At 53.5% G+C, this 25417-nt stretch overlaps 12 protein-coding genes across 12 annotated transcripts; 8 read left to right on the forward strand and 4 right to left on the reverse strand.

The window, feature by feature from the left end:
- Positions 1-1224: 1224 nt before the first annotated feature.
- J4E79_010867 (uncharacterized protein) lies at positions 1225-2218 on the reverse strand (the record flags this gene model as incomplete). The annotated part of the gene is made up of 2 exons (XM_049359699.1): positions 1225-1603; positions 1872-2218. 2 exons carry the CDS (start codon positions 2216-2218, stop codon positions 1225-1227), a joined length of 726 nt encoding a protein of 241 aa, XP_049205798.1.
- Positions 2219-2948: 730 nt separating this feature from the next.
- On the reverse strand, positions 2949-4335 carry J4E79_010868 (uncharacterized protein; the record flags this gene model as incomplete). Its single annotated transcript, XM_049359700.1, has 3 exons — positions 2949-3626; positions 3678-3757; positions 4032-4335. The coding sequence occupies 3 exons, from the start codon at positions 4333-4335 to the stop codon at positions 2949-2951; spliced, it is 1062 nt and encodes a 353-aa protein (XP_049205799.1).
- Positions 4336-4962: 627 nt separating this feature from the next.
- J4E79_010869 (uncharacterized protein) lies at positions 4963-6915 on the forward strand (the record flags this gene model as incomplete). Its single annotated transcript, XM_049359701.1, has 3 exons — positions 4963-5144; positions 5195-5324; positions 5416-6915. 3 exons carry the CDS (start codon positions 4963-4965, stop codon positions 6913-6915), a joined length of 1812 nt encoding a protein of 603 aa, XP_049205800.1.
- A 559-nt stretch (positions 6916-7474) lies between these two features.
- J4E79_010870 (uncharacterized protein) lies at positions 7475-8372 on the forward strand (the record flags this gene model as incomplete). Its single annotated transcript, XM_049359702.1, has 3 exons — positions 7475-7626; positions 7683-7806; positions 7857-8372. The coding sequence occupies 3 exons, from the start codon at positions 7475-7477 to the stop codon at positions 8370-8372; spliced, it is 792 nt and encodes a 263-aa protein (XP_049205801.1).
- Positions 8373-8547: 175 nt separating this feature from the next.
- On the reverse strand, positions 8548-9280 carry J4E79_010871 (uncharacterized protein; the record flags this gene model as incomplete). The annotated part of the gene is made up of 2 exons (XM_049359703.1): positions 8548-8899; positions 8946-9280. 2 exons carry the CDS (start codon positions 9278-9280, stop codon positions 8548-8550), a joined length of 687 nt encoding a protein of 228 aa, XP_049205802.1.
- A 319-nt stretch (positions 9281-9599) lies between these two features.
- Positions 9600-10892, forward strand: ATG5 (autophagy protein 5; the record flags this gene model as incomplete). The annotated part of the gene is made up of 3 exons (XM_049359704.1): positions 9600-9719; positions 9785-10421; positions 10465-10892. The coding sequence occupies 3 exons, from the start codon at positions 9600-9602 to the stop codon at positions 10890-10892; spliced, it is 1185 nt and encodes a 394-aa protein (XP_049205803.1).
- Positions 10893-12397: 1505 nt separating this feature from the next.
- Positions 12398-12657, forward strand: J4E79_010873 (uncharacterized protein; the record flags this gene model as incomplete). Its single annotated transcript, XM_049359705.1, has 2 exons — positions 12398-12562; positions 12631-12657. 2 exons carry the CDS (start codon positions 12398-12400, stop codon positions 12655-12657), a joined length of 192 nt encoding a protein of 63 aa, XP_049205804.1.
- A 3349-nt stretch (positions 12658-16006) lies between these two features.
- J4E79_010874 (uncharacterized protein) lies at positions 16007-17203 on the forward strand (the record flags this gene model as incomplete). Its single annotated transcript, XM_049359706.1, has 1 exon — positions 16007-17203. The coding sequence occupies one exon, from the start codon at positions 16007-16009 to the stop codon at positions 17201-17203; it is 1197 nt and encodes a 398-aa protein (XP_049205805.1).
- A 403-nt stretch (positions 17204-17606) lies between these two features.
- On the reverse strand, positions 17607-18691 carry SDH2 (succinate dehydrogenase complex, subunit B; the record flags this gene model as incomplete). The annotated part of the gene is made up of 4 exons (XM_049359707.1): positions 17607-17930; positions 17983-18134; positions 18189-18587; positions 18646-18691. 4 exons carry the CDS (start codon positions 18689-18691, stop codon positions 17607-17609), a joined length of 921 nt encoding a protein of 306 aa, XP_049205806.1.
- Positions 18692-20373: 1682 nt separating this feature from the next.
- J4E79_010876 (uncharacterized protein) lies at positions 20374-21117 on the forward strand (the record flags this gene model as incomplete). Its single annotated transcript, XM_049359708.1, has 1 exon — positions 20374-21117. The coding sequence occupies one exon, from the start codon at positions 20374-20376 to the stop codon at positions 21115-21117; it is 744 nt and encodes a 247-aa protein (XP_049205807.1).
- Positions 21118-21730: 613 nt separating this feature from the next.
- On the forward strand, positions 21731-22684 carry J4E79_010877 (uncharacterized protein; the record flags this gene model as incomplete). The annotated part of the gene is made up of 2 exons (XM_049359709.1): positions 21731-22394; positions 22494-22684. 2 exons carry the CDS (start codon positions 21731-21733, stop codon positions 22682-22684), a joined length of 855 nt encoding a protein of 284 aa, XP_049205808.1.
- Positions 22685-23571: 887 nt separating this feature from the next.
- J4E79_010878 (uncharacterized protein) lies at positions 23572-24069 on the forward strand (the record flags this gene model as incomplete). Its single annotated transcript, XM_049359710.1, has 1 exon — positions 23572-24069. The coding sequence occupies one exon, from the start codon at positions 23572-23574 to the stop codon at positions 24067-24069; it is 498 nt and encodes a 165-aa protein (XP_049205809.1).
- Between the last annotated feature and the right edge of the window lie 1348 nt (positions 24070-25417).

Here is a 25417-nt window from a genome sequence, read left to right on the forward strand (position 1 = left end):
TCAGATGAGCAGATTGCAGACTAGGGCTGTGGTGAATGAGATGAATCAGACTTTGTTCTGTGCCAGTTTGTCCCGTAAAGAATCTGGATTCCCAAGTGCTGATTCGAGTTAGCAGGATGACTGCTTCCTGCAGAAAGATAACGCAGCTTACTTTTGGCCAGAGTGGATATGCTTTATCTTCCCATTCATGTTGACCGCCAGAAGGGCTTCATCAGTCATGCTTTTGGTTATCAGCAAGCGGTCTGCCGAGCAAAACACGTCCAGTTGACTTACATGCCTACGTCCAACTGACGACCCACAGCGCATCGCTCGCAAATGAGCTTACTCCACTCGAAACTCCAATGGCATTCTGGTTCAATAGTGATACCGTGTCCAGTTGAAATATGAGCTGGTTTTCGCCAGTTGGATGATTCAGTCGAAATTTCGGCGACGCATTGTCGCCCGCATGAACAATCACTCGGATCACGTTCGCTCCCCGGATTACTGCTTTCAGCGTCTGAGCCAGTTTCCTGGTTCTCGTCCTCTTCGGGTGTATTTGACGTGGTTGGCGGTGTGATAGGAGGAGTGGGTAGTATACGACTGATCGGTGCCGAACGCGACTGCGTCTTCGCGCGACGAGTGCGCTTCTGGCGCGGAGGTGCCTTTGTTTGCGCAATTACTACTACACTCATGGCCGCTGCTACAGCTTCATCTCGCGAGACTACTGGAAATCCCAGTCTTGCAAAGCTGCCCGCTGATGCGATGTTTGTGTTTTGTGTGCGAATTGGTGGCATAACTGCGGAAGTTGTCGAAACTTCGAAGGGGAAAACAGAGATTGAAAAGTCAAGAACAAAAGAACGATGTTCAGGTAACCTAGATTTTATAGCGGGTACCTGTAAGTGGGTCTCTGCCGTACCTTACATTGGGGCATTGCTTTTTCCAACGGCTGAAACTCAACCCAGCTGTACCAGCCCCCCAATATCTCGACACCAGTTGCGATTGGTTGTTTTAGTGCATACAAACAGGTTTGGGCGATGTGGCAGGCACATGGCGAACGCCCTCTCGCGATGCTTGTAAGCCACCAATCCTTCCTGTAGTTCTGTCGTTGGCTAGCGCGGCGCTGTAAATTTGACAGTTCGTGACATCCTGCTAGTTGTGCTCCAATAAGCCCAAGATACTGTCCAGCCAAAGAAAGATATATGTTGATAAAGAAAGTACCTATGACCTGGCCCGCTTAGGTATAGCTCATGTGTCAACAGGGATACTAGTAGACACCTTTCTACCATTGATGTATGTTGTATGACTAGTCGACATGTACCACGAATCATACTTCTTGTAATGCGAACGATGAACCTGCTCGATTGGTAGCGTCGGTCGCGACCTTCCAAACTCTCGCATGCCACGCATGTAGTTTTTGTCCGAAGACTGGTCGCTCAGGCGTAGTTTCTTCAAGTTCGGCGCCAGATCTGGGTTAGCGGCCATTTGCTGGAAAGCGGCTTCGGTAATACCACGACCGGAGAATTCCAGATGGGTAATGTCACGACAGAAGGTAAGAAGGTGAATTAGACCTTCGTCACTCATGCTGGGACCGCTACCCCCGGGTAGGAACACCTTCTTCAAGTTTCTGCAGCCTCTAGCAAGGCGTTTGATACCCTCGTCTGTCACGAGGCAGGCTGTCTTCAATCAGCAACATTTTTATTAAGTCTTGCATAGCCATCGAGCCGTACCATTGTGAGCGTCGTAATCAGTATCCAAGTATTGGAAATGAATTTCCGTAAGCACGTCGCAGACTTTGGGACCCAAGAAGAGGATGTCGTCTATATGTTTACTAGGGAACGCAAATTAGCACTGCATTGTATACACTGTAAGCATTAGGAAGGGGTGCGACTTACTCCGCCAGTTTGAAGCCTCTTCCAAAGATGATCTTTCGTGTCGATGTTCCAACGATTTTGTGGTACTTGTCGTCCCAGTGGTATCTGGAATCTTCGAAGGCGGCTTGTTTATTTCCTTTGACAAGGGGCTTCGGAAGACGAGGTTTTGGCTTCGGCGCGTCTTGTACTACTTGTGCTACTTGCTCTACTTGGACTGCGGCGGGTCGTGATGCGACTGGAGGCTTTGCTCGGGCCGCTGCGGCTACGACCTCCTCTTTCGGGGCAGGTTTAAAGCCAAAGGCAGCGAGACCGCGCGAAGAAGCAGCTTGCGCAACACTGTTCTTCTTCTCTGTACGGATTGGTGGCATGGCGGGATTTTGTGTGTAACGACGGGAGGTGAGGAAGGAGGTTTGGTAGGAAATGAGATCCTGTGCGAACAAGATGCACGGGCCGGGATTGTACAAAACAGGGGCGTCTTGTCCATAAGGATATTACCACTTCAGACGTCGCCAGCACATCGGCGCCATCACATAAGTAGCCGTCCCAGGTGGGCTCAAAGTACCTGCAATCGGATTATCGCGAAATGAGATCGCGAATACACGCAGAATTGACGCGTCGAGGCTGCTGGGACGCGTTGCAGCGGACAGAATGGCATCTTCACGCGCAACTTTCGGGCCTTCGTATCAGAAAAGGGAGCTATCATTGTTAGACCTCATTTCAATAGATGGTCGACGTGGATATTCACATGTTCGTTGGAGAGGTGATCAACCGTTCAGAGACGCGCCCACAAATGCCATCGCGACAGGGTGGGGAAGCACGCTAGTCGCCAGCTACCCTCACGGAGACGTCCCTCGCACCTCCTGCATCCACGCATCACGCTTCATCTCAGCAACACGGCCATTGGGGAAATTCTCTACGGCTATGCTACGTAATAGATCGAACACACGCTCCAATGCCCTGCAATAGCCCTGCAACCTGTCTTCCGGCTACCGCCACCCTACTCTTTACGCATCGTCACCTCGTGGCTTCCTCAGCCGGAAGTATCGCAACTGTGAGACAAGATGCGGGAGTTCGCAGCTTCCGATGCCACAATCATGTCTACAGATGGTGAGGCCCCTCTGAGAGCTGGAGCATCTTCGCAACCTCCTGCTGATGTTGCTGTCCTCGTCTCGCCCTCTTCGCCGCCCTCTTAGTTTCTGGTCGCGTCTTCAGCACGTCTTTGTACTCATCTTCGGCAAGCTCCCAATCCACTTCCAAAGCGGGATATGCCCGAGCATGGTGTTTGAGCCCTTCCACTTCCTCCTCTTCCCAGATCTTCTGATGGACGTGTCGCAGGATACACGCTACGACCAGTTCTTTCAGGTTGTCATCCCCGAAAGTATCGTTGGGCTGCTCAGCTATATCTTGTGCCATCTCAGTTGAGCCATATATCCAGTTAACGAGGATTTTAGCCATTCCCACGTCGATCTGCATCTTCAAGAGCATATGCTCTGCCATCTTTGTATGCGCGACCGCTACCAAGGATTGATACCGTAAGGTCTTGCCCATTTTGTACATCTTCATATGGAAGGCTATCGGACCCTCCAGTTCCATGGGATAGCTGGCCTTAGTCTTACCGATGGGTAGGCTAGTCGGATGATGTAAAAGCGTCGCTCGTCCGCCCTTATCGAGTTGATATGTTCCGGTGTACATAAATTCCAAGAGGCGGTCGACCATCATAGGACTGTGTACTCGTGCGTCGAACTCGTACTTCCAGGTAGGGCGACTTTGTGTACCCTAATTACCGTGAGTACTCGTTCCGTTCATTTGAGCCAGTCCTGAACTTACATCGGCAGGAAAAGCATACTCCTCTAATACCTCCGAGCCAGTAGCCAAGAACCCCGAATGGACATCGAACGACACACCATCTACAACGAATGCGAAGTCGCAACCAAGTCGCTTAGCAAGGAGCATTTGATTATGACTACAATTTATCAGCGCATATACGACCAAGACGTGATCAGACCTTACTGAGCACAGATTAGTTGCGCTTGTGGCAGTCTGGCGCTTTTGCCTTCGAAGACGTGGCCCAGGAGGGCCTCCAAAGTCACTAGCTCTATTTGAACAGCGTTTGTCCGGGTGCGAGAGCCGCCGTCTATCAAGTCAGCCTCCGTGCTTTCTGAATGGTGTCGAATATCCCACCTGCTCGCATAGCCTCCTTCCCGTCGCGTTTGTCCGGGTTGCAATTCGCAACGCGAGCTAGATCTCTGACTGGATCTGTAGGGTCCATCATGCGCGGTTGCGCTTCGTGAGAACGCAACTCCGTATCTGAAATCTTCTGGTCCATGCTTGTTTCGCGTTTGGCAGCCGCGTGGCCCTCATGCTCTGGCTGTACACTCAGGCCTGAAGACGTGATGGGTAGCGATGCCTCACTGACTAGTGCTTTTGCAGGATCCGGTTTCGAGATCTCGCCTTTAGGCCCTGGCTGCGGAGATCGATTCGCCATAGTAACGATTGAGCTCTATCCTTGAGCGAAGGGATAGAGACGTTGGTGTGGAAGCGCCAGCAGGACGATATCAAGGCAGCGTTAGCAACGTCCGGACAAGCCCCACTTTAGCAGGCCGCAAAGTCACCACGTTTGTCCTTTCACTTTCGCCACAAAGCGCATTAAAAGCAAAAAGATGTTGATAAAGCACAGAACCGAACCCCTGGCCTTGGGTGTGCGCAAAAAAATACTTACATTGACTCAGTTTGGCAGACTTAAGTCATACATCACAGTCAGCGACTTGCGTACTTCTACCATCCGGGTGCTCATCTTCAGGTAGAAAGTAATTCAGAGAAAGGAGTCAAAGTTTTCGACAATTGATAGTTATTTGTACATGTTAATCAGACGTCAGCTGTGCTCACGCACTGCAAACACACAGAAAGTGAAAGGCTCAAACCACTTATGACTCCACCACACCCCACTCCCGCTTGCTGGAGCCTACGCAGGTGACCGCACCGACACTAGCGCTAGTAGAGGCGCTCGTTGTCTTTCCACACAGTCCCATCGCTTCCTGCTGCTACGTGTCTAAACCCTACCTGTACTACGACGCAGCCTCTACGGACATCTTCGGCAGGCTCACGAGACGACATGGCTAGCCAGGACCTCAATCAGAGCGACGGTGGATACGCCGCGGAGTCTAAACGCGATGAGGCTCAGTCACTGGTGTCGACAAAGCGCGTCCGCGGTGCTCACATGGAGATGATGGCTGTTGAGTTTGGCCAGCTGTCGGCTTCGAAGGCCTCCCCGATGCCTTTTGAGTGTTACAACTTGTACTGTAAAGCGCATGTCGACTGCATGAGTATATCACTGACAAAAGCAGGTATCGTCGCGAATTCGTAACAAACCCACTCAGTACCGTGACCCTTGTTGCTAAGCTGGGTGACGAGAGCGCTACTTGTACTCTACCCAGGGAGTCCGCCGGAGTCTTGTCGAGGAAGTTCAGAACCCAGGTTAGTTCCAGCCCTGCAAACCGCTCACTTCCACGACTTTATGCACAATAGACTCGCACCGCCTTAGAAGCCTAGACTAATCCTTCAATAGGTCGAAGATCCACAGAACACCGACTCCGTTGTCACTATGGATGGCTACGAGTACATCGTGGTTGAGATGATAGTACAATACATCCTCGACGCCGACTACCATCTAGACGACACCCAAGAGCTAGCAAACTACAAGTTGACGCACCTCAAGAAAGCTCAGCTCGGTACCGGAGACGACAGTATCACCGTACGGGTAGAAGAGACACCAACAGAACTTCACCTCAAGGTCTATGTTTGCGCGAAGAGGATGGAGATTTCGCAGCTCCAAGCCCCGGCTGCTAAGAAGTTCTGGACGACTCTCCGCAAGGACCGACCTACCGCCGAGGAGTTGGTTAACATGGTGGAGAAATACAAGCTTTACGACCCGTCGGAGAACACCAAAGAAGAGATCCTACACGCGATCGCGACTTATGGAGCAATGCGGCGTTCTGTGTGGCTGCAAGAAGACGATACGAAGTACCTTGACCTTCTCGGGACACCACGATATGCGATATACGAGGCAAGGGCCGAGCGAGACTTGGAAGGATACAAGCTCGAACATGATATCCCGGAGCGCATAATCGCCCCCGACCCCACAAGCCGACACCAAGCGAGCAGGAAGCGACTGTTGACTGATTCTACTCCTGACACGCGCTCGCCCAAGTCGCGTACCGTCGGTTCGGGACCAGTTCAGCGTGGACATATCAGCAGTCCTCTTCTCCAGCGTCCTGGCTCGAGCAATACCTACCAACCTACTGTCGAGGACCACAGCGATTCGCCTACCCCCCGTCGTCGGGACCATGGAAGCTCGGCCACTCATACCAACAAAGCACTGCCGCCTACACCCACGCCATCTGAGCTGGACAGGTCTTGGCAGTCTATGGGCGGATCCAAGGCGTCTCAAGGTGAGAAGGCAGCCTCGACCCCCATGAAGCCGGCATCAGGTCTCCTGCGTACCCCTCGTCCAGGCTCGAGCCTACGACGGAGCCAGACAGTCCGCGGTGAGGCCGATGGCTCTGATGATATCGATGGACCGAGTCTCTACGATGACTTCAATCCCCCGTTCGCCTCTCATAGTCCACAAGGTCCTAGTCCCGTTGCTCCGCGAACTGCGCGCAACCAAGGAGGTGATCAGCCGACTAGGGATCAGACCAAAGTCGACCGTCAAGATACTACTGAGCACGCTCTCCCCGAGAACAACATCTCCGCCGATGAGAATGCCGACGAGTCTACCTTCATTCCCCTGGTCAGTTCATCTGACCACGGCATGGACGACAACACCGAGGTCCCACGTATCGAGTTCAGCTTCGATGAAGGGGATACCATCAGGCAGGTTCCTCAGGTTCCCGTCCTCGCTCCCGTTGCCTCTGCCCGTAGCACATCAGATGAGACCGGTGGTCAGAAGAAGAAGGAAGATACCAGCATGACTGACGTGTCTGGGGATGGAGAAGATGGCGTCAAGGTCGACGATGGCGCCAAGATCGACGATGGCGTTAAGGCCGAGGATCGCATGGAGGAATAAGGGGCGTGGCAGTGACAGCGACGTTTGTAGGTGATGGGGTCTCAGCCCATGAGTCTGTGTAGACTTTTGTAGTCCATACCTGCTCTCCCGAAGACGGGTACATGAAGATTGTATACTTCAAAGTCTGTTATACCTCTTGTTTTGAGACTGCAGTTCTAGCTGAGATACTCCCAGCATACGTAGTGTGCATGGAATGAGACTCCTCGACTATCATGTAGGCGGTACAAGCTTCACTTATTTCAGGGCGCTTGAGCGGCCATCTCGCGCGCTCGGTAGGATCAGATCGTCAAAGTGAATGTGCAGCACCCCATCAGGTACGTCATCGCAGCATCGCAGTCCACGGCCTTCGCCGCCATTCCCTCTGATTGCTCTTCCAGGGTCAAGCAAACAGCGATATGGCGCTAGCTAGGCAACCAGAACACGGTGACCTCTAACGTGAGTACCTGCTTCCGCATCTCCATCTCCGACAACCGCTTGCGCCAGCTGAGAACGCCCTTGCCCAATAGCCCTTATCGACGAGCCTTCACAGCCCGAGATATTAGGCGCTCTACCGGATACGATGTCGGGAACACAGAAGCTGCAGCCGGCTACCGTTCAAGATGAAATGATGAGAACAGGAAACATCAAGGCCGATGTGGACTATCTGCATCACGCGTTCGGTGAATTATCAGTCGCCGAGATGGACATGCACAGCAGTGAGCTCCACAAGAAGTAAGCTGGCCTTCCCACGGACACCCACAACATTACTGTCGCTTACCTTTCTATAGGCTCCGCGACCAGCGACTCAGTGCGGTGAAGCAAATGTTGCCTCTCCCTTGCTCTGACGGTGTGACCACCTTCACCGTACCCACGGAAATGGCGATCGCAGTGTCTTCCTGGCTTCAGAACAATGTGAGTTGGTGGCAAAATCTTCACAGGCCATTTGACTAACTGGAATGTAGTACGAAACCAATCTCGCGGAGCTCCCGACCAAGAACTACAGTCCCACGGTTGTCATGATCATTGCCAGTTCTGTCACCGAACCGATAAAAGACGCCCCGCAAGACAATCTTGACGGTCCAACTACACTCGAATTCCACTTGCAAGTCTATCTCTGCGCGACAGAGATGGGCATGGACGTCCTCCAAAGCTTTGCTTTCAAGTTCATGAGAGGAGCCCTTGCCAGAGAAGGACTCACAGTGCAACAGCTCAAGAACTTGGTCGAGCATCACAAGATCTTCACCCCGGATTTCTGCAACAAGGCACTGTCGGTGCCACAGTATCAGAAGGTCATGTGCGCCTTCGCTACTCATATTGTTGCGCATCAAGAAGACTTCGATGGCAATCCTGTGTACGGAACTCTGATGGTTACCACTGAGGGATATCTGCCGACTTACCTCAATATCATCCATAGTAAAGCTAGATCTGTCATGGAGGAGATCAAGGGGTTCGATGACGCGGAGACCCTCGAGGCATAGGCGTCCATGGGTAGTCTGTGTCGCGATGATACTCGAGAGGATAGCAGGAGGATGGCGTTCATGTAGTTCTACACATCCAATGAAACATCTTGAAAGTCATCACGCTGCTCCATCACGATCCCTATAGCCCTCTCACAATATCTGTCTGCTACCATCATATCCACAATATCATTCATTATTCCTGTTCTAACATCGCGACACAACTCCTTAGCAACGCCATCAACCTTAGCTGTATACTCCGTCCAGCAGGTGTGTCCGCATGTTTACCAGCACCCCAGCCAAACGGCAGCACTAACCTCCTTCTACCCTTCTTATCCAGCACGACGAGTGCGTCTAATGGAAATTTGCCTCCACCAAGGGGATGTAGTAAGCCCAAGCGGACGAAGTGGTTGTTCGACGGAGTCGCGGCTTGTATTAAGGGTAGCGAGAAGGGCGCGGAGGAGGGGAGTCTATGTGTCGAGGGGTCGTGGCAGAGGACGAAGGGCTGAAGGGTGGGCGAGAGCGCGTAGAGGTCTGGTAGAGCGGAGCTGTGGGTTGTTAGTAGTAGTTTGAAATGGTCCAGGATGATCTTACCAAAGCAGGTCGTAATGGACCTGAACGTTCCCTTGCACGCACAAAACAACTATAGACGCCTGCCTCTTATACCTTGCCCAGTTATCATGCGCTTCCAGCATACTGCCTACAGGAGTCGCGAGCGTACTGCTACCCAGTATCGCATCCACATCCACGCTCCATGCCTCCTCCGGACTTATAACATCTAGCTCTTCCAGCTCGCACTGTGTCTTGGACCTCTTCAACGCATCGCCCAATGGCGGCAGAGCTGGCGACGGCTCCCTCCTCCGCTGGACCTCGTCCTCGTCCTCGTCAACAGTCAGGCGCGAGCGTTTGCGGCTAAGAGCCACATCCATGGTCCAGCTGTCGTGCGTAAGTAAGTCACCCATCTACGGCGTCACGTCATACATGCGTTGTGGGTGGAGAAGAAGACACGACCAGCGCCCATCTTCCTACGACAGTCGGTCTGGGGTGGTCGCAGAGACAGACGCACGCACGAGCGAAAAGACCCAGGGTTTCCTGCACGTCAGGCCCAAGCTCCCCTGCATACCCCGCCATCAACGCGCCTTTCCGCCTTGCCTACGCAGCGACCTACCCCACTATCCATCAGCTCAGCTGCGCCTAGGCTACCAGAACGGCGGCTGGCGAATCTGCCATCTCGGATGCTTCGCGCCCATGGCTGAGAGAGACGTTGCGAGTAGACTGCGCCAGAGCACTTGGAATGGCAGTATCCCGCTCGAGATACGCCTGCACAAGGGCGACTGTAGGACGTACGACGAGTCGGATCCTTACTTAGTACGTGCAGTGTCGACATAGTCTGGCGATGATACATCAGATGAGCTATGGCTGACGAGAGGTAGATACAATTTCCACGCATATCATATCTCGGGCTGCTCATACACAAACTGCATGCCTTCTTCGCACGCAGCCTCATCTACCCAGATGTCACGCCCAAAGACGCATGGTTATCCTACGAAGACGTGCCGCTGAAATGGCATTATCCACTGGGTCTTCTCTACGACCTCTACTCTGGCGCTGAGCCGGCGTATCCTTCAGCCACGGATACGGAGGCTGAGCAAGCGCACAAGATCGAGAATACAGAGGAAGAGCGTCAACATTTACCATGGCGACTCACAGTACACTTCTCCGACTTCCCGTCCGAGCAGCTCGTTCTGCTTGATAATGACGACAAGCATATGCATGACCTATTCATCCACAGCGTGAAGGAGGCCGACTACCTCAGGACAGGAACAGGAAAGACAGTCATGTTTCTAAGCAAAGAAGACAGCACGCAGCTCTGGAGCGGAGTGAAGAACCACGACTTTGCGGTGTACAACCCCATCAACCAGAAGCTGCTGAACCCGCAAGGAGTCAACCTGAGACATCTACCAGTGCGGCTCTATCTCCCACACGCGTCGTCGGAAGGGGTGCAAGAAGAGACGGCACCCGGGAGTTTGAGAGTAGTGCAGAGGCTGGTGACGCCGAACCTGTCGTCTAGTAGGTGTAATTGCGGTGTAGGTGTGGAAGGCGCTGACGGCAGACAGGGCAACCACAGACCATCGGGACAGCACTGAACGCGATATTGCCGACACTATTTCCGAGCAGACGCAGTCCGCTGCTGGCGCAGGCCGTGTTGCACGGAGCGGTGCTGCCGCTGAGCGCGAGTGTGGAGGAGCTGGTGCGCGCGACGGCATATCTCGATGGCTGGCTGCACATTGCGGTGGTTATGATGGGCTGAATAAGGATTTATGCCAACAGCGACGGCGGTCACATGGGCGCCGAGTCATGTGGCGACGCTATTCCACGATCCCGGATAGCAACAATATTGGCAGTACGGGCAGCGTCACGATAGCGGACGCGGCAACACAACTCAGACGTCCCAAGGCCCGCGTGCAGCTCGCGCCACTTGCTTCTGCTGATGGTGCCTGTGACATGGTGATGCTCTGCAGCGTTTCAAAGGCCGTGTAGGGCTCGTGTGCCATGCTTCGCCAAGATGCGGGGGCACAGGCACAGCAGAAGCTTAGTGAGGATCCCGGCACTGAGCTACCAAGGCCACCCCACGCGTCTCCAGTCTGCCTGGGCGCTATCGGCGTAGCGCGTCGCCCTGTCGACGCGAAGCCAGCGTCTGGAAATGAGGCATTATTGACGTGCGTTGTTTTTGGCTCCGGTGCGCTAGGCCTGCTGTTGCCCGGTTGATGCTGCCCACGGTTCGGCTGGTGTCAAACGGCCCTGGCGAGATATCCGAGGGTGCAGGTGGGTTCGCGCCGCCTTCATCAGTCATGGACGATAAGCAATGGGCGATGACATCGATGCTGCTTCTGCCGCACAAGAACGGTTTAGAGGTGGCAGGGGTGCTGGCTGAGTGGAGCCGACGAGTAGCGTCAGCGGCTTGCAGCGCCAGACGCACCTGGGCAACTGTGTGGAGGCGCGAGCGAGAGGTTCATGGGGAGTGCTGGGAGTGCTACGGTGGATGGCTTGGTATCAACGACCGGTGAAGCTCTAAAGCGGCTCTTCTCGTGACAGGCAACTAGCAGATAGTGACTACACATCAGAACGTGAGTATCTCCGACGTGAGGCTGCGATCGTCGGCTCATCTACGACGAAATGATGGCATGTCGCGCCATTGGCTGCACTGGGTAGCTCCCTCCTAGCTCCCTCAACCCTCGCGGGTGGTTGCTAGGCCCGACCCAACCTTCATCTACTCTTCACGCTGCTCCTCGCCCCGAGTCTCCAACATCCCCCAGCGCCCACTATCCATTACCCACTCGGACGAGCCTCAGACGTAAGTACCGCTCCCTACTCCCTCCTTCCAGGCCCGCGCCCATTCCCCGGCCGAAGCGACGCTGCACCCACCCTTGCAAGCTTGGAGCCTCCCGGACAACCCGCTAGGACCCGGGGCCAAACAAAATGCCTCATCAACTGTGCAGAAATTTTCGGCGAGCCGGCGCATTTAAAAGCGGACATTCACCCTCTTGCTATTAAGAGCTTTTTCGTTCTCACTCTTTGATGCTGCATCGCTGTCGACCTGCGCCTTTCAATTAAACATCGCCGAGTCCCTCTGCCTAGCGACCGTTTCCGTGGGTTTGATCCGATCGCGCTGACCAGCTTCCGTTGCCATCAACAGCCAAAACAAAGCTTCCCTCAGCTCGATATTCAAACAGTGGACCGATTCAATTCGTAAATGTAAGCTCAATGCCGCCTTGTTCTGGAGCTGCCGGGGAGAGTTCGCGTCACGTTGTCGCATCCTGTCGCGTCGTGTCGCATCGCATCGCATCACCGCCATCGGGACCAGTCTCGCGACAAGCCTTGGCCGAAGATCGTTACGCTCGAGACCTCTCTTGGGAGTGAATCGCACGCGCCCAATGCGCCTGGCCTGTGCTTCTCCAGCTCCGGGAATCCTTCCAGGTCTTCATAGCTGCTCGTACGAACAACCTTTCTAACATCTCCACCCCAGAAACCCACAAACAAACACAATGGCCGCCATCAGCATGCCCATCGCCGCTCGCGCCGAGTACGCTCTCCACCAGCTCGCCAAGCGCGACAAGAACTGGGCCCAGCGTGAGCCCGGTGTCATTGTCGTCTTCGTCATTGTTTTCCTCGTCGCCATCCTCGTCATTGCCATGTTCATCAACAAGAAGGTACGTTTTCCCAACCACCCCAACCACCCAATTCTTTCTCCCATACAGCCTCCTAACACCCACCACAGAGGCAAGCTGGCAAAGGCATGGCATAAGATACCCCCTTTGATTCGAAGTTGGAGCGAAGCCGAGCAGTACGATTTCAAGGCGGACAAGACATGACCCCCGATACGAAAGTCATAAGAGCTGTTATGTGGACCGGGCAAAGAGCTTGTGTATAATGTGTTTGAATATTCGCGTATAGGATAACACGGGCTGACCCTGCTGGGGAGGCACTGTGGTGCGAATGCCTCTTTGAGAGGGCTTCGTGGTAATAATGAACAAGTCAAATACCCATTGAGCAATTCGCGTTATTTTTCTCTGAACTAATAGCTAACATTGAAGATGGCTCAGTGAAGCTTCATTGATAGAGCGGGCCGCGCGACAATCAACAAATATGGCATTGCTCAATCTACACCATGCGTCTCATTGCCTGCGCGAAGGAAGCTTCCATTCATCATCATGCTTCGACGATGCAGACCGTTGCAAACAGCCTCGTCACCGCCTTGATTCTTCTAGCTCCCCTCGCTAAAGCATCTGCGAACCCAAGTTCAGTCTTACTGCATGCTTTACTGCAGAACAGGCTAGCACACACCGGACACGATCGTCTGCTTTTTTCTTTCTTTCCTTACTGCTTCCGGCAACCTACCTCTTTCCATTCGCTCCCGTCTCGAACCATGCATTATATCCAACGCGGAAGCCTGGTTGTCGTTCACACCAGCTCAAACCACTCATCTCTCGCATAGCTTCTACCCGCCATTGCTCGGCCATTCATGTATCCATCCAAATAGCACTCACCAACGAAATTCCATCGGCCATCCTCCGAAGGTCTTAGTACGTACGGTACGTTTCCGCCGAACAAGATCGCAACTGTATCTCCAGACATCATGCCTGCTGGTCCTAGACCAAGAGTATCCGATGAAGTGATGAAAAGGCGTCTGTTCATCAGTCGTTGGAGTAATGCGATGTAGCTGTTTATTTGGCGTTCCCTGGAGCTGTTGGGTGATGGAGGGCATACCTCAGTCGAATGCCTGGGAGACCGGTCCTTTGTATTTGATAAGGGTGTTTGTCCTTTTGCCGATTCTTCTTGCGGAGAATTGACAATGGACCTGAAATCACGCTGCGCGTTAGATCGAGCTGACGATCGAAAATCCCCGTAACAAGGCGCCAGACCTGCAGTGGTTACCATGAAGAACGTGAAGTCGAATGAATGCGTGAAGTCTTTAACGTGCTTCTTACACATCCTGTACAACTGCGGGAGAAGGTTCGACAGATAATCTCCATGACGCTCTGGTACTCCTGCCTGGAACTTGGTATTATCTAGCATTACCGTAGGGAAACACATGTTCACTGTGTCGATCCGCATACCCAATAAGCGAAGAACGCCCAATGGGGTATTTTGATCCATCTCAACCCCAGTATCCATGGATGCTGTGTGGGGCATTTCTTTGAGAATGCGAGTCCCATCAGGGTCCTGATGCAGAGAAAATGTACTGATGCGGCGTGTAGAATCCGCAAGGTTCCATCTCGGTACCCAGGAAGGGAGTTGTATATACGGTGAAGTAGATTCTGCCGGCTTGTTGTGGACGAACTGCGAAAGGATACTTAAGCTGCCGGTTTGCCGGATACAGTACTTCGCGGCACCCGCGTATACTTCGAACATCGACCTTGTATAGTCAGGTGCTACTTCTTCCGGCCAGTTCTCCGGATCTCGACTTGCGCTGCTAAGCCCGAGAAGCGCAAAAACTTTATCTCTTGGATCGGTAGATCGGAATGAGCTCGTCAAGCGTAGCAGGACGTATAGGTGAGAGAGATTGTCTTCCTGTCCTGAGATCCAGTGGTGTCTGCCGAATAAGATGGGATGTGGTTGGTGTCTGCAGATGACTTCCTGGATACTTTTGACAAATTCCATGCGTTCTGTACGATACTTGCCGCCAGAATCGTTTAGCCACTCTATAGCTCTCTGAAGATCCGACCACGATAATCGTTGATTACCGCAAAGCATATCGGGGCATCCTCTGGACACTGCCATCTCTTGTAGGATCCAGCAGCGCTCGAACCATGGTGACTCCAGTAGCTGAGCTAAAGCACTCCATCTTTTATCATCCAGTGACGGTAGTTGAGCGTCGACATCGTAGATGTAGGAAAGCGTAGCATCAATAATGCTGTTTGCGGCCTTAGCAATCTCTTTAAGCTGTCAGTAACTGTTGGCAAGATTTTGGTACTATCATGATGTCGCAGAGACGGGGCAATCAAATACCACTTGACATGTTCCGAGACCCTGGCAGAGAACACTCACCGTTCTTGACCGGAAGCCAGACTATGGTGTGCGTACTTCGTTTATAGATAGATCGCATAATGCGAACTTGCTGGGTACGCTCGGCGTTGTCTTCTTGATCAATACAAATTTGATCGACCCAGAACCACCCAGATGTTTTCCATCCTGTTTCCACCGAGTACGCATGTAGCTTCCTCAGCCCTTCTGCCAGGTTCGATGATATTTTCAGCTTGAACCCGTTGCATCGTAAAGTGACGCTTTGATTTGGAGAACCCCAACAGTAACTGAGAGCTTGATACGACGGAATGTGTTCATCCGGCGAAACCGTTTTCATCTCGCATTTGAGATACGGAAAGACAGCAACGATCTTCATCAGGCGAAAAGAGAGTGGGGTAGGAAGCGTGTGGTACAAGCAATCTGGTGCGATCTCCGCCGAAGTTCCAGGCAATGGTCTATCTCCTCCGGTTGCTCCTGGAAGAGCTAACGAACTAGAGCTAGACATTCTCGATACTCGCTGTATGAGGTATGCTGTTGCAGTAGACGTTGGATCGGCCGTGTCGTTGAGGTTCCTCTGCTGTGACGCCACATGCTTGGCTATGCTGGTCAGAGTGCAGCCTGATGTCCTGCTTTTCGCACGCTGTCAGTCGTATTGTGGCGGGGAAAGCGCAGATGCGCAGTCGCTGCTTCTCAGTCGAGATCATTGGCCACTGGTAGCCACCTGCAGGACGGCATCGTCTGGTCGATTCTCTCGGCGGGGCACCAAGCTGCCGATGGACCTAATGATGGTCCCGTAATTGTATTGCAATCGGCTATGACAACTGTGTTGAATATTATTGCACCGGATAGGTCTCTGTCGCAGTAAATTGAGGTGTTGAAGATTAGGGACGCGATTACCCCGCGAAGCGTTGAGCAACTGCGCAGACGCGCATCGAGATGTTGGAAGGCACCAATCCACAAACATCGGCTGATCTAGGCATACCTAGGCAGCAGCAGCCTGAAGCTCACACGGCACCTGGGCATGCATATTAAAGTCGAACGTAGCTACATGAAAGACCGCACATCTTTCTCATCCTAGAATAATCTCAAAAGTCCAAAGTCAAAATCATCCATCACGTACTCCTGCAACCATGCCAACCACCCTCACAGTCGCAGACCACGACTCCAAAAGCTCACGCAGCCGAACCTACAACGTCGACACCCCAGAAAAGCTCCTCGCACGCACCAGTGAACGAGACTCCCAGGCCTGCAAATGGCTAGTCCGGAGTTCGGTCTCCGCCGATGAACTCCAGAAGTCATGCGTTGTGGGCTCGAACAACGGGTTCGTCCACGCAGCTTTCGATGCATACAGCTACCACCACCATCTCACCATCCGCCCGGAAGACGTATGGTTCGCAATTCTCTCACAACTCAACTTCTACATCAACGCCAATGCCGAAGCCCTACGTGATCATTTCGTCTCGCACCAAGGACAGAAAGAGCTCGAGGTCAAAGACGTGGGCAGCATTCACTCCGTGGACATCGGTGCCTTAGCTCGACGGATGACAGGACTCATACAGGAGAATGTCAAGGACCCCGATCTGCGCGATTGGATCATGCCTGCGTTCAGCACGACCACAGTCAGCGACCGCACAACAGCTGCGGTACTCATGATGGGCACTATGCAGGCGTATTTCTCGTACAAAATGAGTATTATGTGTGGTATTCCCTCTGTCACTCTACTGGGTGAACGCGAGGACTACGAAGATATCCTCGCCAGGCTGGAGAAACTCGTTGAATTGGGTCCTGAAGCGAGTACATTCGCCGATCTGCTTCGCCCTGTTCTGCGCAACTTCATCGCAACTTTCGATCCGGAGCAGGCCGTTGCCTCCCGCGACTTCTGGCAGAAGATCGCCCATCGCTCCGGCGGGGGCAGCGGACCGTCATATCTGGGAGGCTGGCTAACGGCATTCTGCTTCTGGGACGACAAGGGGAAATGCATGTATAATCTGAAGACAGGAACGCAGAGTTGGAACGTCGATGAATCCGATAAACAGCTGTTGGAATTGGACGGAGTTTCGTATCATCGGGTGGACACTGATGATATTCCGAGTGGCTTTGCTTCTGTGCCTGTGTTGGTGAACGACAATGGTACAGAGTACAAGACGAAGATGGTCGCTGGATCGCTGGGTATCGAGATTACTAGCAGCAATGACTCCGGTGCTGGGGCAGAGGAGAAGAAGCTGGATTCGCTGCAGTCGCTCAGTGGGTGGATGATGTATGAGATCGATCCTGCTCCCAAGAAGAACCCCTGGGAACATGACTCGGAAGGGAATGATTCTGAATAACCAGTATATGAGGGTGTTGGATAAGGGTAATGACATCGAGCATGATGGAAAAGTACCACGGACTTGTTTGTAGAGAATAACGATATCGGGTTATCCTGATGGTACCGTACAAGACGTAATTCGTCATGTTTATTTCTCTAACAATCTGCACATGTGTTAGCATACTCACAACGAAAGCCTCATGAAAGTTCCAAGTTTCGTGAAGTACAAGCTCGAAGAAACAGCCCACTTCGTATAAACCGCATAGACATAATTGAAGTAATTGCTTGAATTTGTTTGCATATACATCTCAAAAAGTACAAATCAGGCTCAAAGAATATCAACTTCTGCGCAAAATCGCAGGTTCATCCAGCAAACAAGATGCGATGGTTCTACCCCTCTACTACAACGATCCAAATACACTCTATGTGAAAGCCATGCTCTTCTTGATCTCGGCAATAGCCAGCGCAGGGTTAAGTCCCTTGGGGCATGTCCTTGAGCAGTTGAGAATGGTGTGGCATCGGTACAAGCTCATGCTGTTGTTAAGGGCGTCCTGGCGCTCGGCCTTCTTCTCGTCTCGCGAGTCTGCGATCCATCGGTAGGACTGGAGGAGGACAGCGGGGCCGAGGTACTCCTCCTGGTTCCACCAGTAGGACGGGCACGAAGTCGAGCAGCAAGCGCACAGAATGCATTCGTAGAGTCCGTCGAGCTTCTTGCGGTCCTCCTTGGACTGGCGGAATTCACGGCCCTGAGATATTGTTAGCAGATGTCTATTGGCCGACTTCCAAGGGTGTACGTACGTCTGGTGCGGCGGTGTCGCGCTGCAGGTATGGCTTGACTGATCGGTATTGCTTGTAGAAGAGCGTCATGTCCGGCACGAGGTCCTTGACAACGTACATGTGGGGGAGCGGGTAGATGCGAGATTCCTTGGTTGTGTCGGTGGGGATACGGCCTGTCATGACCTGTTAGCCTTCCAAATTCCTTCATAAGGTGCGATTCCACATACAGAGACATGCCAGGGTGTTGACTCCGTCAATGTTCATGGCACAACTTCCGCAAATACCCTCGCGACAACTCCGCCTGAAAGTCAAAGTGGGGTCCACCTCGTTCTTGATCCTGATGAGCGCATCCAGCATCATGGGTCCGGTCTTGTTCAGGTCGAGCGTGTACGACTGCATCTTGGGCTTGGAGGTCGGCTCATCTGGGTTCCATCGGTAGATGTGGAAGGTCTTGGTCTTCGCATCTGCGCTGGCCTCGGGGTCCTCAATCGTCGATGTCTTGCTCTCTGGGATGGGCGATCGCGACGCATTGGGTACAATCTTTTCGGCGGTCTTGGAGATGGGCTCGCGGGCGTGAACGTCGTTTACGGAGGCGAAGCCGCGGGAGAAAACTGCCGGCCGTACGGCTGTCGAAGAGCGTTAGCAGTGCTCAGCTGTCGCGGTGACACTGGACGGTGTACGTACCAATTCTCCGGGTAGCCAGACGGGTGAAAGCGCGTGTGGAGGCCATTGTGTGTGGTGTGGAGTGGAGAGTGCGGGCTGGGGCTTAAAGATCAAAGTGTTGCTATCATCGAAGTTGTAGCGCCAGGGCGCCACTCAAGCTTCCTCGGTTATGACAACTGCCAACCCGTGATTGGTCGCGCATGCTCGTCGGACGATTCCGGCTTCTTCGGCCCTTCGACGCCACTACATCATCGTCGAAAACGTCAAGACTTGTGACAGTCATCTCGCACATAAAGATCGTTCGCCCAGTGTGGTTCTTTCCAGAACGCAGGTCTTTGAAGAAGTCATATTGCGATAGATTGCAAAGCTCAGCAAGGTCCCAGCACACGATGGTTTCGGCTACAAGCAATTTCTTTGTGCTCGTGTGATCAATTGCGCGTAGCCAGTGTTGGTATTCATATTAACTATAAGGTCGGTAATATCGTAGTGGCTTGCTGTACTCATATCACGCCGACGTTAGAGGCATATGCCATATAGCCGATCGGCCTTGGTGAGGTAGAATTTTCTTGCAATGCCGACTCACTCAGGAATAGCCGATGTTACATATCCTTGGGGGTTTGATTCTCTTTGCACGTACTGTGCTTTTACTTAAATCTCACGGATGCTCCTCTCTCGTTCTGCCAAAACTCTCCAGCAGTCCAGTCTCCATCTGTCGCTCTGTCTCAATCACCGCGCGTATCTCCGGGATTACTCTGCCTTGCAAGGTCGAAATTCCACTGTTCTAAGCCCTACTCCCACAAGTTCAGTATGAAACGCATTGCACTTTCTCTTCATGTTTATAGTGCTGAGGTCGCATGTGCGCACTCTCGTCCTTATGGTTCCACACTACGTCGTGATTTTTTATAATAAGAACAATAGTTTTCGACATGCCCAAGAAGATTTCCGCGTTATACCAACTTTAAATTGAACTTTGTAACAAACCTCTGGTTTAACGGCAAGCCAGTGTCATGGTTTCGCTCTTTCCCCTTCCGGACGTGGACTCATCTTCACCACGCGGACCACCAAAGCAGAAGGCACGACGAGAATCTGGGGTCCGGGGCCCCACTTTGAGCTCTCACTTTCACCTTATCGCGACTGAATCTCTTAGAAGCCTGTTTGCTCAAGCTGTCAGCTTGGCGAGGCCTTTCGTCGCCGCGTCCATCCTCTTCCCTCCGCCACCGCACCACGCTCACACGGTCGCGTCGCCCCCAAATCCGCACCATCCGCACCCGCTATAGCGCTGTTATCGCATCATTGTTGCTAAGATTGTGGAAGTCATGTCTCTCTCATCACCTCAGGTAAGTCGTCTTCTCTTTCGTCTGCTCTTGCATCTTCTGTGGAATCTTGTTGTTGACAGTCCTCGAGGCACTTACGCCCACCAAGGGTAGGTTCATAGGCGGTAGCCCTACTGGTGGCTATGGCAGTCCACTCCGTCCGCGCTTCGAGCGGGACGAGCAGTCCTTGCCTACTGTGGCAGAAGACGGATCCAATGGAAGCGCTTCCACTGATTCACATTCCGTTTCGGGAGGATCATCGTCGCAGCTCAGCTACACCAATGCCATGAGCCGTCCTATGAATGCTTCTCGAGGACCAGTCAACAACCAGATGCCACACGCAAAGCAGCAGCTTGTGGGTTTCGCTTCACCCTAGCATGTCGAGGGACTGTGGCTAACATACACGAAGCCAACAACTCCACAGCGAGCTCATCCTATGACATTCAACGGAAATATGCCGCCTTCTCTTGCGTCTCCATCGTTCACTTTACCCCAGGGCACTCAGCAGTACGGTGACTACACGCAGAAGATGGCGTCCGCTAAGACCAACCACCTCAAAGACATTGGTTCTCAACGTGGCATCTCTCACACAGGCCAGAGGTCCGATAACTGGCGTTCATCCGGTCACGCATCGTTCAGCAAGTCCAAGCGTCATCCATCCACCATGGTCAACCCTGCGCCAGCATTTCCACGCACGATGACCGACATCCCCGAGTATCTGGCTGTACAGGAGATGGCTTTCCGTCAAGGTCAGTATGACTCAGGAAACTCTCGCAGCAGGGTCCCAGCAAGCCCCTTCGCAAGCCTCTTCGACCAGGTCTGGGAGCGCTTCTTCCAAATGGGTGCAGCCTACGGAGGAACGCCTGCTACATCGCCCGTAGAGCCGTCTCCCACTCACGAGAACTTCGTTTGGTCTATCCTGATCAACCCCGCTACACAGGATCTAGCGCATCTCAACGGTTCCGTGGACATGGGATGGGCTCATAAGATGTGCAGCATGTCTTTGAACTGCATGGAAGAGCTCATCCGCGTCGTGCGCAACCGTCCCAAGGACTGGGAGAAGATTGTCTGCGACATTCCTTTCCCGGTCAAGCAGACCATAGTGGCCTTCCCTGACCTCTGCGAGTACTACGACGCCCTCCAGCAAGAGGCCAACGATGCGTTCGGCGGCGGATTCTGAGGCTTGTCAAACCCGACAGCTACAACTTCGTGAAGTGAGATTATTGTCCCACATTCGGAGTTATGGCCCCCTAGCAACGGTAACAACACTCGCGTGCGTTCTGTTGGTGGTTTCGCCTAGGCGATGTTTACACGACGATCAGGGGTTTGGTTGTATGATGTTTCTCTAACGAGATTTTAATAGTGGGTTGATTCCTTTTTGTTAGCATGGCGTTTCACGGTGGGCACTGATGGAGTTTCGGCGCGATCTTGTTGGAGGAGTATCCCGGCAGCATCGTCAGTTTCTATTCATGTTCACGCCCACCGATCTCACGACGTCATGTAACCACCCATGTACAAGGAATGGCTCTGGCGCAGAAGCCCCAGATGTACTGTAGCAAAGCTACGCACCAACACGTATAACAAAAATAATTTTCGATACAATAGCCCAAAAGCAATAAGACACACTTCGCGTCGTGATACTGCCACGCCAGATCACGTGGAGACGCGAATACGGGAGGGAATGGCTCCGGGCCTTTCCAAGATTTGCGAATATCCGCGTCATGCACATCATATCAGATTTTCATCACCATCTACTATAACCGTGTCCAGTCGCGCAAACCGCCCCTCTGAAAATGACAGCAACAGCACCAGCACGTTCGCATGGCTTCGATCGCCAACACAGCCTTTTGCAGCTCGACTGCAGCGCCGACCTGCGACACTATTCGCGCAACCTCGGGCCAGGCGTCCAGGAGCGCATCTTCCAGACCACGAGCGACGCCCTGCGGAAACAACTCGACGAGCATCGCGACTTCCTGCTCCGGCATCAGCAGCAGCAACCGCGGCTGGCTCCTACCTCGTCGGTAGTCAGCGGCCCAGCGCCGCCAACTCCTCAGGCATACCCACAGCCTCATCCCTATTCTCAGGCGTCGCAGCCCCCTCCCCTCCAGGCCGCCGCACCGCAGCTCGTCCATCGCCGCCCCGAACCCGCCATCGTCCCCGGCGACATCAGCACATACCCGCTCGCCCTGCGCGATGCCCTGTATTCGCAGAAGCTGATTCCGCGGGCGCACGACGGCCGGTCAGCGTATCATGTGGTCGTCAGCAGCAAGAACCGCGACCTGGGCGAGGATACAAAGGTCGTAGGGACTTGCCCGAGCATGCTGGCAGCGAATGAACTCGCGGCGCGGTACTTTGTTGAACATTGCCTGGTCGATGTTGTTGAAGCGAAGTTCACGCAGCTGGCGAGCGGCGCGTTGCACTGCGGTGCGGGACCTCACAACGTGTATGTGCAAGAGGGTAGGATGGAATGATGGACGCATTTGGGAATACAAGATGTCGTGGACCCGGGGCAATGGTCTGGTCCCCAGGTTCCACGGTACCCTTTGTCACCTGCAGGGTCCGCTGCCGTCCTGCATCATACCCGTGCTTTCAACCCGTCAGGCGGTATGTCATGTCCATCAAACATGTCGGACAATCGCATCTGGGATGCGCATCGCCACCACAACCTGATCGACGACTCGCGCGCGATTTCAGAGCTCAGCGACGTCCCTGGTCAACCAGAAATCCGACAAACCGCGAAGTCGTAAGATAAGAAGGGCCAACACGCACCGGTCAGTCACAGGACGTGTCGGGCAACAAGAGTCAGACAGGTAGCATCCTCTCATCGGCGCATGCTGGGGTACTACATGCACAGGGCGAAATCAGCTTGGAGGAAAGGAGTTTTACATTCTTGGAGCGTTTCGTGTTTTTGGGCGGATATGTATTATTATAATCTATTTCGATGATCCATGCGCATCATTGCTGGGACCATAGAGCCCAAGAGCGAGTCAATTAATTCTGTAATCACCTTACAACACCGTCCACTGTCTATACCGCGCTTCTCCGCTTTGACGTCTTTTTATTACACCTGTCCAAGCTGTCATGTAGACTTGTCAGTGCCGCCTGTAAGTCGCGCGCGTGACATGTCTACCAGTACCTACTCTCGACCTCTAATCCCTCGTTACCCAAAAGTTACTTGCACCCACGCCAGACGTGAAACGAAGGGAGACGATCAGCATATCTTCACCGGAAGTCCGTTTCATGCCCACACTTCCCAACAAGGCAGTTTACCAACAAGTGTAGATTGCAGTGTTGGCATGTTCCGGACTCGTTTTGCTCGTCCGCCCGCTACTTGCCGTGGTAGCAGGGTCATGCGCTCCGCAACTTGGCATGCCCTTGTCCCTGTGACCGGAACCCTCGCATTGCGGGCTCATCAGCTACGTCATCAACATCGTTCACCAGAGCGCGCTGGTGTCGCATAAGTCGATTCATATCCTGCGAAGAAACGGACGAAGCGCATCATTATACCGCGTCGCATCACGTAGATCCCAGACCCTCACTGTACCCAGCACAACGGAACGAGCGACCATCCCTTGCACAAACCCTGCCTCGCCACGCATAACCTCCTACCCACGCCGCAGCCACGCAGCCCGCCATGGCGCCCCCAAACACGCCCTTCGTCTACCTCCTCTGGCACCTCTACCTCGAGCCCATCTTCGCCCTCGGCGGCACATACCACCTCCACTGGGCGCCCGCCGAATACTTTACCTTCATGCCGTCCACATCCGCGTACCACCCCGACTCCCAGATCGCGTACGACCAGCTCGCATCCGCATACCTCTTCTTCGCCTTCACGGAGGGCGTGTTGATGCGCGTTGTGAAGGATCGGAAGACGTGGTGGTGGATTGTGCTGGGGCTGATACTGTGTGATTTGGGGCATTGCTATGCGGCTTGGTGTGAGATGGGGACGAGGGGGGTGTTGGATTTGGGGAGCTGGAGCCAGAAGGATGTTGTTACTAATTCGCTGAATGTGCTGCCGGTGCTTGTGAGGGCGGCGTATTTGGTGGGGCTTGGTGTGCCTGGGGAGGGGGCGGAGAGTAGGAAGGTAATTGAGGGTAGGAAGGCTCCGAAGAAGGCTTCGAGAAAGGCTTGATCTGAGATGTGACCTTACTACCGTTGAGATGCATATATATATTACGGTTCGATCTGGTTGCATGCAGTATGTCATGGTCAGCCCAACGCAGCCTACATGTTGAAGTCGAGATTCTTGCTCGATTGTGTTCCTCACTTGATACACATGCGTTCGTCTCTATGAACTAAGAGCTAGTGATGCGGTCTTCAGTGTGTTCGTGTAGTCGACAAGTTCGGGTTGTCAAGGAAACATCATGTTGGCGCATGTACCGCGGCCGAGACAGGCCGTGGCAGGGTAAGGCGAATTTTGTGTCGATTCCAGGTAGCATGATATCTCGATATTTACGTGAGACGCTGTACGCGGTCAGAGTTTCAAGGCCTGCAGCATACACGTAGTTTCTCCAATCTTCTCGTCTATTCCACGCGCGCGTTCAGCACGGCTGATTCGTCAAGTCTCTGCAGACGGCATGCATGAAAAATATAGCAGCATGTGGGGGGAGTGAGCCGCGGGAGGGCCACGCTGCAGGTCAACATCGAATTCTGCGCGCACTATCGGATTCTTTGAAATGCCATGACGGCGCACTAGCCTTGAGTCGCTCTCAACACTTTCCCACCAACCCCCATCGAGATGGGAGCCTTCACGTGAAGGTTGCAAACTGCGCGGGCTGCACAGACGGCGACTGGCTTCGGGAGATTCAGCGCGCAGGACGGAGGCAGGCTATGGTTCATGGCCCCAACGGTTGCACGAGCCGGCGTGTGTCTAATTGGTGGGCGGGGCACAGTGATGCGCGACTAAATGGGGAAGCTCCCGCAGCTGTCAGGTTAGCAGAGCAGGCGCCGGCACAGTCTGACGACGGTCTTCCGTGCAACTTGCGTAAAGATGACCGTCGTCGAGTCAAGGCCTTCGCTGATTGCAGTGCGACGGTGGAGAGGCCCACCAAACGCGCTGTGCGTGCCGGTGTGGCCGTACGTCATACCGCGGGGCTGAAATCTTGCAATTTGCGGCCATGGACACGAAAGTATCAAGTACGCCCCTTGCCGTAAGCCGCACGCCTCATCCAGGAACAGCAGCCAGATATCCTGAATTTGCCCAACCCCCAGCCCAGCACGCCGGCAGCACTTTCTTGCTTGGGCCCCGACTGACACGCGTAACTAAAGGCGTGGCTTCCCTACTACCTGCTTCATCACGATCGATCGAAGCTGCCGGAAATTTCACTGCGCGCGCCCACCGCCTCTATAACTTCACCTCGTCTGCCCCAAGCCATTGCGCAGGACCCGCTTCTCCCGCCTATATCTGATTGCCATTTCTCCACCATTTCTACAACCTCAATCTCTGACCAGCGGGCGCCCACGCCAGACTGCTGCCCAAC

Source organism: Alternaria viburni, assembly GCF_023758015.1.
Source record: "Alternaria viburni strain BMP 2772 chromosome Unknown scaffold_34, whole genome shotgun sequence".
Lineage (NCBI taxonomy): Eukaryota > Fungi > Ascomycota > Dothideomycetes > Pleosporales > Pleosporaceae > Alternaria > Alternaria viburni.